Raw genomic sequence first — 12,542 nt, 5'->3', positions numbered from 1 at the left:
GGATCTGCCTGTTTTTTCTTTTTACTTAAAAAAAATCAAACCTTTGCATACAACTGTATGCTGTGGTCTGCAGTTTATCCTGACCTCTGGCATGCAGCATCCCTATGAGATCAAAACAGTATCAGATTACTGTCTAACAACACAGACTCAACATATCCCATTCATGATGTGTGAAGGGCAAAATTGTTTCAGAAGTGGCAGTAGTGTAGATTTTATTCGAATTCCTCCCCATGAGATACCTTAAACCTCCATTCCTATAGGTGTCACTATAGTCGGCCCTCCCCTTCCACTCTACTCCTCCTCCTCCTCGTCCTCCTCCCATCCACCAAACCTCCGCGAAAGGGTGTGCGTTTTGAAGGTTGTATGAAGCTAAACGCAGATGCAGACAGAGCAGTCGCTACTTGGCTTGACAACCTGGGACAAGCCTCTGAAGCCGGAGACCATCACACCCCGAGTCTTCCTCTATCTCCCCACTGAGCTGAGCCCCCGACCAAGGTCCTGTCCTCACGGGGAAGAAAATGCCGCATACACGGGCACTGATGTCAAAAAGTTGAAATACATAGATGTACACGGCAAAATGCAATGTGGCAGCTGTGTGGCTTCTCTTCAAGGTCAGTATCACAGCAGCGCCGTCTCACGGACGAGTTTCTTGGGCTGTCGGAGGGGAAGAAGAGGCGTAGAGGGGATGCCGCTGTGTCTTGCTTGCCTCCAGCATCAACAATGACATCTTTCACCGACGACGACATTGATCGTCACTGACACAGAAACCGAGAAACTCGTGAAACACGGCTGTAATAACACGACCAGGATAGGTTCGACTTTTACAGCATTATTATCTGTACTGTTGTAAAAAAGAAACTCTTTACATCATCTTGGCATTTCCTGCACTCTTACTACGGCCTGTGTCAGTACGACTGTTTACCTGGCTACGAGCAACAACGCTGAAGACAAGCTAGCTAACGTTAATGGACAGAATGGGTTTTCGGTTCGGTTTAAGCTAGTCGAACTGACCGTTAAAGTGAATTAGAATGTTCGACGGTTGAAGAGTTGGTTAACTAACCTAACGTTACGAAGTTCTGCCTCCGCTGTATCCAACTTCTTCAACTTCCTTGGTTTTCAAGCGGACTTTTACCGAGTAATATTTTTTTTGTCGCTTTTATTTTATTTTATTTTTTAACAAAATGCCTTCGAGGACAGGTTCGCTCAGCCCGGCTGGCTTCGTGAAGAGTGTACCGGAGCGGGGACTGCTCCTACTGATGGTTTTGGTGCTCCTGGAGGGCACCGTGCTTACTCTCGGAGCTGCCAGCTCTCCGGATATCAGCCCGCAGGAAAAGTCAGACAACCATAAAAAGGCGGACGAAGGACATAACTTCACTAAAAAGGCTTTTCCTGTGCTCAGCCTCGACTACCATCACATACAGACGCCCTTCGAAATCTCATTATGGGTGCTCCTTGCTTCTTTAATGAAATTAGGTGAGTATCATGTGGACGTGTGTTATGTTAGTGCTGCATGTAGCTCCGCATTTCAGGTTCAGGTCTTTCAGGAAATGCTAGCGTTGTTAGTGTAAGCCATATGTTTATATGATCAGTTGTTATACAGGTGTACTCATTGTAGGTAAGTCAGCCTATTTGCAGCCAGTTCACATCAAAGCAAATACAGACAAGAGTCTGGTTAATCAGACTGCACTTTAAATCAAAATCACATATTGAAGAGAAGACTTGGTTAGACTGTAAACCTAGTGGTCAAATAGTGGATTCGGATAAGCAGAGATAGCATAATTGACTCATAAATCTTCAGATTACAAACCTGTTTCAACAACTTAACATATAGGCTGGACTCACAATAATTGACAGAAAGATCAAACCTATCATTTTACAGTCACAAGATAATCTCTGACCACCAGGCCACCCGTCCACCTTGTATTCTGCACAGCAATTAAGTCTGCTGACTTAGTTTTGGCCGGAATAGCTCAGTTTGCTCACTGACTTGGAGTAGATCTATATTGCTGGTCATGCAGATTACTCATCAGATCTGTAGGCTTCATGTAGAGTGGGTCTTTTGCTGGAGCTGTACTTACTCCTTGCCACAGTGATGACTAAGCAGCTTGATGCAGCAGTCTGGATATTTGAAAGCAACAATCAAGCGGCAAGTTTTCAACGCAGAGAAACCTCATGCTACACTTTTCTATGCCAAAGCCTTTCAACATTGTCATGAGGGATTTCTCAAAAGCAACAGGCAAATTAGAGTTGAGACACTTCATGATTTTGTGTTTGTTCCCAACTCTAATGTACATTAAAAGACTTCTGTCCAGCTCTTGTCTCTCTTGCTTCAGTGTCTTCTGTTTCCTCACCCTTTGTCACTCCTCCCCTCTCCACTCCTTTGCACTCTCTTTATGTCCTCTTTTCATTTATACGCTGTCCTGCCATTCCCTTTACCATCAATCCCCTCCTCGTGTTGTGCTTTCCACATAACACTGCATTGTCCCCTGCTATATTTTTCTGAGAGCCAGCAGTTTGTCAGTTGTCTGTGACATCAGGGGCCTGACTGAGCACCAGTGTGTAGCCAGGGAAGATACTGCCTCACTGTCTGGGCGAGAAGCCCAGTATCTCTGGGGACAGGACAGGCAGAGAGGGACCACCTGGCTCGGGTGGATCACTGTTAGGACATAGCTCAAGGGTGCAGAGTGAAAATAAGAGATGAGGATAAGGAGAGTGAGTGAGTTGAAGGAATTATGAAAGCAGAAGTAAAGCAGGAAAGAAATGCGATTGGATGAGCTGACAGCAGCAGTAGACAGTGGTGACCTTAAGCCTCTGCTTATCGTAGAACTGCTGAAAATGGGATGTGGGTAATTCAATGTGACTGCCACACTGTTCAGCCTTGGCCATGTCTCTGATTCATCTTCATGTGCCCAGTGTCATACAGGCGTAAAAGCACCACCCCAATCCATTTATCCCTTAAGTAACCCTGCTTATGTGCATGGTACATTTCTCCCCTCATTTTTCACACAAGAACCTTTCTTGAATTGATTATACCGAGTGCAAAAGCTTTTCATTTAAATGAAAACCCAGGGGATTTCATTTTATTATGAAAATGCCCCATCAGTGTTAAAGTAAGTGGAAAAGACTTTATATTTATGAGAAATCCTCTATTTTGGTTCCTGTAATGAGGTTGCAGACCAGTATTACACAGATGTAAGTATGTATTCTTTATCAACCTATGAGTCAAAGCTATAATTGGCACTGGAAACCTACCATATAGACCCCATAAAGTTTTTGCCTTTCTTTGGTGGAAGGCTGTGTTCGAAAGGATCTGTTTAGCTGTAATCAGGAAGAATAAATGCTTACAAGCTATTATCTAAATGACTTTGTTCCACATTCATATTACGAATGTAATATGTAACATATCAAAGCAAGATATACTGACCGGCTTCTATAAACAACGACGAGTACAATGTGATATGGTATAATGCCTGTAATAACTTACATCCTCATCAAACATTCACCAGCACTAGCTTTCAGATTGAACTTTCGATGAGATGATAATGTTCACTAGTTATATATGTATGGGCAGTGGGACACACCCTTTGGTAATTACCTTGGTGGCTGTGATGCTGCTTGTTCCCCTCCTTCCTTGTAACATGTCTGACAAGTCCAGTTAGTCTCACCTTCCATTCATAATTCACAGCTGGCCCAACAATTTGAAGAGAAGGTGTGTGTTTATTCAGTGTGACACCTCACGAAAGGTACATACACGCCATTACATACTGAGTTGCTGTATCTGAGTATAGTATTTTTTGAAGTGAGAGTTGGACTGCAACCTGAAGCTTTATCCTAATGTGCAGGATCACAGAAAAGGAAGTGAACATCAGCAAAATAATGAAACAAAATGTTTTTTTCAGTTTGTTAGCTAATTTGTGATGGTATGATGTGGACTTGTTCAATAAGAATACAAAAATTTTAATTTTTTGAGTGCCAGTATCCTACTTTATGGAGAGTGTTGCAACAGATTATAGTAGTCATTCATAAAGCAATATAGTAATACCATCACAGATGGCATAATTTTACACAGACTGGCTGTTAAGTCATATATGCCATAAACCACAGAGGTTTCACAGATTGTCCTAGAGTTTGCTAATAAAAATGAAAATATTTGATACGGGCAGGTCATGCTAAGCTTGCACTGATTGAACAAATACAAATGGCCTTGCTCTCAGCAGTGCTGCAGTTTATGTGGTTTGAGTGAGAAGTCGCACATATAACCCAGAATTTCAACTTCAGCAGATGCAGAGTGATCATCCATTAGTGGTAAACACTGCTGTAACCTGGTTTTACGCAGTTAAAGTAAAAAGACACTGTCATATTTTAACAGTTGTTTCCGAATCCACAAAGTTTTCATTCTTTGCCCATTTCTTTGGTTGTTTCTGATTGTTACGCCTGAGGAACTGCAACATTGTTGTCATTTTGTTCGCTTTGTGCATTGACATGACTCTGTGATCTTAAGTCTAGCTTTCATGGTGTGTGGTTGAATTTGTAAACTGTACAAGGGTTTAATTTTCTAAGAACCACAATGTCCTGATTAACATAATTTAAAAAATGCTGCAGTTTAGATCACTGAGTGAATGGTTCACTAAGAGCCCTGCCTATACCTTAAAAGACTGCTTATCTACAATAAACAGTTGATGATAACTGAGGTTGGAGACATTATCAGTATCACTGGGTTGACCTTTAAATCACCCTTATAATCATTGTTGAGGAGTATGTGTGCCTCCTGGTACCTCCTGCTACAGTTACTATATTTTTAAAATTCAGTCACTACATTTTGTTGATGAAATGTGCCAGGATCACCAAGTACTGACTTGTAATGAACTTGCAGTGTAAGGCTCAGTGTCTGACCACACTTTGACAAGATTCTCTATGAGTAAGTTTAATGAATACGTTTGTTGTCCAAAATAACAGGATATGGCAAATCTGCTAAGAAATATGGGCCATAACATTTTCCTTATCATTAATGCCTGTGTGGGAAAGATTCCAGATAAATCCCTGTAAACCACACCTTTTGCAAAGCTTTAGCCAATGTGTCACAAGTTATACACAGCTTATCTTCAATGCACTATTTAGGTTATGACTTAGCACTTAAGTTTTATGAGAAAGAAAAAATTTGATATGCCCCTAATCTTAGAAATCTTTACCTAGCATTTAACAAAAGTTATTAATATCCAATCAGTCGCCAAAGCATTCACGTTAATAGCCAGTAAAGCAATAATAAATAATAGTTGGCTTGATGCTTCTCAATTCTGTGCATGTTTCACAGGGTCAAAGGCAATAATCATCATTTTAGGTGTCAAGATTGTAATCTTTCTCTCTGTTTTCTTTCCATTTAAAACGTCACCCACTCAGATCACTAGAACACGCATGTACAGTATTGCTTAAAACAGATATTCGATACTATACACTGTACTGTACTCCACTCAGTAGTTACAGTAGATGTCTTTGTGAATTACAGTTAGGATCAAACAGAGGTGTTGCAGTGTTAACATCTCAACTGTCGGCATAGTTTGGAAACAACCCTTGCAAGGACTCACCGGTGTAGGTCAGCACTGTTTTTGTGCAGATATGGCATCAGGGATCATCTTGAAATATACCAGCAGCAGGCCTTTATTAATAATTTAAACCAACACTGGTCTTGCACAAGCAACTTGAGGAGCACAATAGTCTGCATCAAACAATCAAACACTGACTCACAAAAGCTTATCTTTTCACTGCTCTTTTTGTCAGGAAGGCCTGCATCTCTCTGACAGAGGCATGTTTCTTGACCTTCCTGTGATCATCAAAGTTTTGCAGTGTTGGAAAGTTGACCAACCAGTTTAACATCATATCCAAGAAAAGAATCAAATTAGTGTATCATTAATCACAGTCTTTAACAAATAGACTGTTTAAATATTTTGTCTTTTATGCTTGCTCAATCTAACTGATTTCTTTGTCAGCAGTGCACAATTAGTCACCTGGCAACAGGAAACAGGCTCTGGCTGTGGAAATTCTAATGTGTAGCAAGTACCAGGCTGTGCTGATACTGGGTACACATGCACACAAGTGAAAGAGCTGTTACCCTTTGCTGGTTTTCAATAACCTTCCTGCATACAGGCTCTCAGGAGAGAGAAGGGCAAGGACACAGCGCCTGTCGTTATTGACAAGCAGCCAGGATGAACCCCTTGATCTTATAGTTTAAGAATGTGGCAAAATAAACCCTTATGTATTTTACATACTGTATGGCTTTTCACCTGCGTTCACCTACCACTTATCTCCTTCATACATATGTCTGGACAACACTTAGGATGTGTGCCATGAGTGATTCCATGAAGTTCACTGCCCTCCTTTTCACTATCTTATCCCATGTGGTATGGCTCTTTACTGCTTGAGCACTGAAGGCCATAAATGGAGTCATGCAGGAGAGATTAAGAATGTGTTAACTGTCACCACTTAGTCAGGTTTGGATGCTTCAGGCTTTTTTCACTCCTTCACAGCCTTTTTGTCCAAAGTCGTGGATGTGTTGAGAGTTTTTTTCATTTAGATTGGTCAGTATTGATGCTGAAATGGCTTTTTGTCTCCTACTGGTTGTGCAGGATGCAGTCCTCACTCTGTCCCTCCTGGTCATGCATGAATGATAATGGGTCATTAAGAGTGTCATTCTTGGATCCCGTATTGAGTGTAGCACTCCTTGAGGCATCAGCAGTAATACATTTAGTCCATCCAGCCATGACCTGTTTGGCCTTTCATTGAGGACTGCACTGCCCATCTTTTTATTGAAGCTTTTGTGCAAGTGACTTTCTTTGTAGAGGTTGGGCACAAGAACAGTTTAGAAATGTTTGCTGAGGCATTTTGCTCCCCTTGAGAATTAAGCAACATTCCTGTGAGTTACTGAGTATTATTCCATGGCTCCTGCTGCGGTCAGAAATATGGACACACACTGATATGCCATGGTGTTCACTGAAGAATTTAAAAGTCCATGATAAGAACTAAAATTCCTGTCCTTCCTATTGATCTAAATGGTTATAGACTAATTTTTTTTTATAGAATCTCATGCTTTGACAGATTTTATGATTCATCTTATCTTCTATCAAAATGTGAGGGTTATGAAGTGTTGCTATGATATGGACAGAATCCTGAATTATTGCCCAGCCCCAGCTTTGCCATGTAACCATTGAAAGGAAAACTCCAATAAAACTTCATCTGATGTGTTTCTATGCAGATATTTTTTATAAAAGTCTATAATGGTCGTCAAATGCTTTTTCCCTGATTGAGGTTTAAGTGCCGGTTCATTGTGGCCTATTTATGGATCATGACGCAGGGAGTGAAAGCTGTGACCCTGTACCCTGGCTCAGTTTCATTACTTAATGTCACTCGGAAGAACATTTCACATGAGGGATAATGGGATTCCTTGTCTTCTAATAATACCCCCACTTGGTTTCCTAAGCCACCCTCAGGATTCAGTTAAGAATTATTTCTTCTTAGGAAAGCTTTGTGAAGTTCTATCATGATTTTTTTAAACAGTGTGTGTGTGACCAGAAGGTCTGCCGTCAGCCAAACTGCTCTATAGCCGGTTAAAATAAGTGGGTAACAGCAGATGAAGCTTGTGTAAATTGGCCAGTCTCACATATAAGTGTATATGGGTACACGAATTTGTTCAACATTGTCTACCACTGGAAGAACTCCCATCAGGCATTGCTGAAAATAAGCAAGGTTCTAGTGAAGTTGTTTATTTAAAATAAACTTGTTAAGAGCATTCTGTCCTCTGTAATTTTCCATGCATATGCTGTAGGCTATTGTAAGTTGTTTATTATGATAAAATAAACCACAAGGCTGTCATTTCTTAGATAATAGTGATAAGTTGCTGTCCTCTTGAACTGTAGTAGTAGCGTTCAAAAAGGATGTTTATTTTCCTTGAGTAAAGCAGTCCCGCTATATAGCCTGATATCATACATATGCAATATGCTCAGCAATGTAGAGCACAAGTCTCCACAAAGTCTGACTTGTAGAAACAAATGCTCTTTGTTACCAGACCTTGTTTTTTTGAATCCCACAACACCTTGTTGTTCACGTAGTTTTCTGTTGCACTCTTTCATCTTACAACAGGCTGAACAAGCTGACTTTCCATTAATGAGACTTTTAAATATATAAAGATTTTTACCATGCCTTGTGTACATATGTAAAGTGTTGGTAAATTTAAATTGTTAACAGGGGAATCTTTAAAGTCTTTGCAATTTTTTAGATGTATTTATAATAAAGCAAGGAAACTGGTATAAACTGTCAGTTACTGGTGGAATTTTTATGTAAGGAACTATTGTGGGTATGATTTTTGACGACAGCCTGTCACTGTAATCTATTCTTTTCAGCCACTTGTGTAATCTGGTGGCCCCCACACTGAACAGAGATCTCTGAAGTGCTGACGTCTCAAACAGATTTAGACACATGGTTCTTAATTATGTAGCAGTGTCTATAGGGGGTTTGGATGTTGTGAACGTTAATGTGCTAATTTACGGAGCTAATTTAGCTTTAATTTTAATGCTTTCTTCTGAAGAGACAGTGTCCTTTGGATAGTCTCAGAACTAGCTGTGGAATTTACATCCTGCTCGCCACATGAGCCTTAAGGGGGAGTCACATAAGGTTTTTGTTTAGCGTATTTTCGACAGTTATCACAGAATATCTTTGTTAAACCACATGGCTGCTAAGCCTCTACAGAGATGTGAGTGGTGCCTGTTTCCTAATAAAGCTCAATGAAAAGAGAAGAGCAGTCAGGCTCTGACATCTAGCTGTGGGGAAGTTAGGCCTCCTTAGACCATTTAGAATAAAGGCTCCCTCACTATCCGTCCTCTGAGCTCAAGACCTACAGCTGCATGCAGTTGTATAATCCACAGACATGCACTTTTGTGCTGAAACACTATTAGTGTTGTCCTCAAGCTGCCCAAGTATAAACACACGTCCCCCTACCTCAGATGTCTTCTATTCTCAAAGGGAATTTCAGTTGCTAAATGGTCACATACTGTTAATACGAAGCCATGTAACATTGTAATGATAAATTGAAGTATAAATATGATCCCAGTTCCTATGTTTTGATTATAAATTATCTTTTTATTTATGTATTTATTCTATTTATTTACAATTGATATTTTTGATTACTTATTCTTGTTTACTAACAAAATGTGTGTAAAGGCCTGTCCGTTAGACAACAAACTGTTTGATGTGCTAATGAATGAATATTAATTGGCTGCTCCACCATCCTGATTGTGCAAATGTAAACAAACTGGAGCAGGCCTGAGCTGTTCACCTGCCTGCCCCTCCCATCTTTGTTCAGGAGGGAGCACACCCCGTGGCTAGTGTGCCAAATGGTGCTGCTGTCGACATATGCTGCTGTGGATCCTTTTGTCCAAGATTCTTACAGCACCATGGATTCAAATTGTGTTTGAATATTTCCATTTGAATCTAAGATTACAGGGGTGTATGGACTACATATTTCCATGTAATGGCTGTAGGTGAATGTGTAAAACAGCTTGTTGACGTGGCTCTATTAATACATCATTTCCTTAGTTTCTATGTCACATATAAATATACACAGAGAGACTGCAAGGTCTTGCTGTGGATCCTTTGAGGCATGTAACATAAAACAGGTGCTATATCTCACATATGAGCTTCCACTACTTCTTCTGCTGCTTCTGTCAAAGATTGTGTTTGCACAGGATCCTTTGAAATGGCAAAAGCATGTCAAATTAAGAGTGTTATTCAAGTGGAATCATTGTTTGCTGTGCTTCCAGATTGTATTTCACCATGATAAAATCTATTTAATGATATACAATGTTATATGATCTACCCCTATAAGATTATTTAGCCTTTGTGTGAGCATGTAGCCTTACCTGGTTCATATTTCTTTATTGTTGTCATCAACTGGTACAGTGCCAGCTGGAAAATGACATGTCCCTGTGCTGCATTAGTGTACAGTAAATATAGCCGGGCAAAGACTTCTCACTATGGGCTGCATGCTGCTGTCTCTTTGAAGTCTCCATCCCTGTTTTGTTTAGTATTTGATCAGAGGCTGCAGTTGTCCTGTTACCTAAGTTTGTATGTCACCTTAAAGTTTATGATTCCGTGCGAAACCTCACAGCAGCACAGAGTGATGGTATCTGTGGTCCCATATCAGCTTAGTCACCCCATGTGAGACAGGCCCTTAGAGTCAAAGAGAAAGGCTTTTAAAGTAAAACAGAATTTGTCATTTATCTGGCAGTAGGTCTTATTGTTTGTAAAAGCATTAACATTATCTCACTCAACTTAGTCTCTTGAGACTCACTGCAGAGCTCCTTGTGCTGTGTGACATGTCAGCCAGACAGCTTTAGGCGATGGAAGATCATCTCAAAAGGTTATGTCAGTTATGAGGAAACTAACTTTCAACAATGAGGAACAAAAAGACAAATGAAAGCTGAAAGATTTTCTTACCACATAAGTTTAGTAAGTCTTATCTCCTGAATATGGGCTCATGGCAAATGTACTGTAGTTAAATTGCCGTATTGACTTGAATGGCTGGAGTTGAATTGTCACATGAGATCTGTCTACGATAAATGTTTTGCATATTATTTCCCTTTTTTCTTTCAAGAATTCACAAGACCATGGCGTTAACACCAGCAGCTACACAGCATACGGTACACTTGTCAAGTTCCTTCCTCAACCAACAGCTTCAAGACAGGAGCTGCCACTTTTTTCACATAAGCGTGCTGAGAAAATCAGTTCATCAAAAGTTCTGTGTTACAGACAGACAGCTGAAATAGGGAAATAAGGGCAGGCAAGCTGTGATGTGCCTGCATTATCTACATAAACATTTCTGCAGTTCCTACAAACATTAACTGTGCAGAAGATTTATTTCATGTTGAAATTAACATTGATGAAACTGTATGTACTGTAGTTGCACTATCAAAGTGGCTGCCAAATCTAAAGCAGACGTTAGAATTTGTTGACTGGGTGGTGCTAATTCTAATGAAAGTGTGGCATGTCACAGCTGATTGCTCTTGTAACGTTGTGCTAGAGAGCTCCAGATCGCTTTGCAGTGTTGCCTTCAGAAAACTGATGGGAAGAGTTCCAGTTTATCTTACCTAAACACACCTTCACTCACTCATCACTCAGGCAGACAGACAGACAGACAGACACACACACACACACACACACACACACACACACACACACACACACACACAGACACAGACACACACTCAGACTTAAAAATATCGTTTAATCCTGAATTTCTGCAGTGAGTATATTTGTTCTTTGTCTCACCCCATGCCATTGCATCTTATCCTTCTATGCCATCTATTTTCCCAGGGTTCCACCTGATTCCTCGTCTGTCCGGCATTGTGCCAGAAAGCTGCCTGTTGATTGTGGTGGGTCTGCTGGTGGGGGGGCTCATCAAACTAGCCGGAGAGAAAGTCCCACCAGTGCTGGACTCAAGATTGTTCTTCCTCTGCCTGCTGCCCCCCATCATCCTGGATGCTGGCTACTTCCTGCCCATCCGTCCTTTCATGGAAAACCTGGGTACGATCCTGATGTTTGCTGTTGTGGGGACTTTGTGGAATGCCTTCTTCGTCGGGGGCCTGCTGTATGCTGTGTGTCAGATCCAGCCCGCCAACCCATCAAACCTCCACACACTAGAGCTTCTGCCTTGCCTGCTGTTTGGATCCATCATCTCGGCTGTGGATCCTGTCGCTGTGCTTGCTGTGTTTGAGGAGATCCACATCAATGAACTTTTGCACATCCTGGTGTTTGGTGAATCACTGCTCAACGATGCCGTCACTGTGGTGAGTGACAAAAACAAGAAATAGGGCAGTGTGGTTGGTACTGTAGCAGACTTTCATGTTCATGTATTGTTTTATCGATGCTCCAATAAAGGTAGATTCGGAGATAAGAGGCTAGGAGATAAGAGGAAGAGATAATAAGCTCTCTTTCAATGATACAGATGATGCCAGAGTGAGCCCTTGGTTGGAGCCCTCAGAAGCTCCTATATCATCATTGCAGCCATAATTGGGTTCAGCTGATGTCCAGAGAAACAGTATCATTGTCTTCCTAAATAGAGTACCATCAAGTCATTTCTGAACCCTCTCATTGACACAAATGAAAACATTGGTGTTTAGCCCAGCAGTCTGTGACTAAGCTAAAACTTCTGTCTAAGGATGTTATAATTAGATCAGGTAGTGGAATTGAATTCTGTTACTTTAACCTTATAGTTAGACTTAACACACAGTGTTAACACACAGCTAGTGATCAACTGACTAGCCTGTCACCTCATAATACCTCTCAGCTCACAGCACACCATCTGTCAGCTGGCCTGTTCCAATGCAGCACCATCTATAGTATTGCGTTACAGCGTTGCATCGTAGCTATCCAAGTCATCAACCTTACTTTTAACAGCTAGTGCATTTGACATCAACTGGCAACAGCATGTATAGGTGGAGACAGTGCCAGATATTTCCAGAAGTCTTCCCCAGTATATCCCTCAAGTACTTTGCATG

General features: G+C 41.0%; 1 protein-coding gene across 1 annotated transcript in view; it reads left to right on the top strand.

Moving 5' to 3' along the window:
* The first annotated feature begins 406 nt into the window (after nt 1–406).
* The window catches only part of LOC111235712 (sodium/hydrogen exchanger 1-like), a 30,119-nt gene continuing 17,983 nt past the window's right edge, over nt 407–12,542 (top strand). The window contains exons 1-2 of the mRNA XM_022764223.1: nt 407–1,473; nt 11,359–11,831. Coding sequence (XP_022619944.1) covers nt 1,182–1,473; nt 11,359–11,831 — 765 coding nt within the window. The 5' untranslated portion in view covers nt 407–1,181. The remainder of the gene's footprint in view (nt 1,474–11,358; nt 11,832–12,542) is intronic.

This window comes from Seriola dumerili, unplaced genomic scaffold (genome assembly GCF_002260705.1).
Source record: "Seriola dumerili isolate Sdu_G_001 unplaced genomic scaffold, Sdu_1.0 BDQW01000533.1, whole genome shotgun sequence".
Classification (NCBI taxonomy): domain Eukaryota; kingdom Metazoa; phylum Chordata; class Actinopteri; order Carangiformes; family Carangidae; genus Seriola; species Seriola dumerili.
Note: the sequence above shows the minus strand (reverse complement) of the source record. Positions and strands in the feature narration are given on the sequence as shown.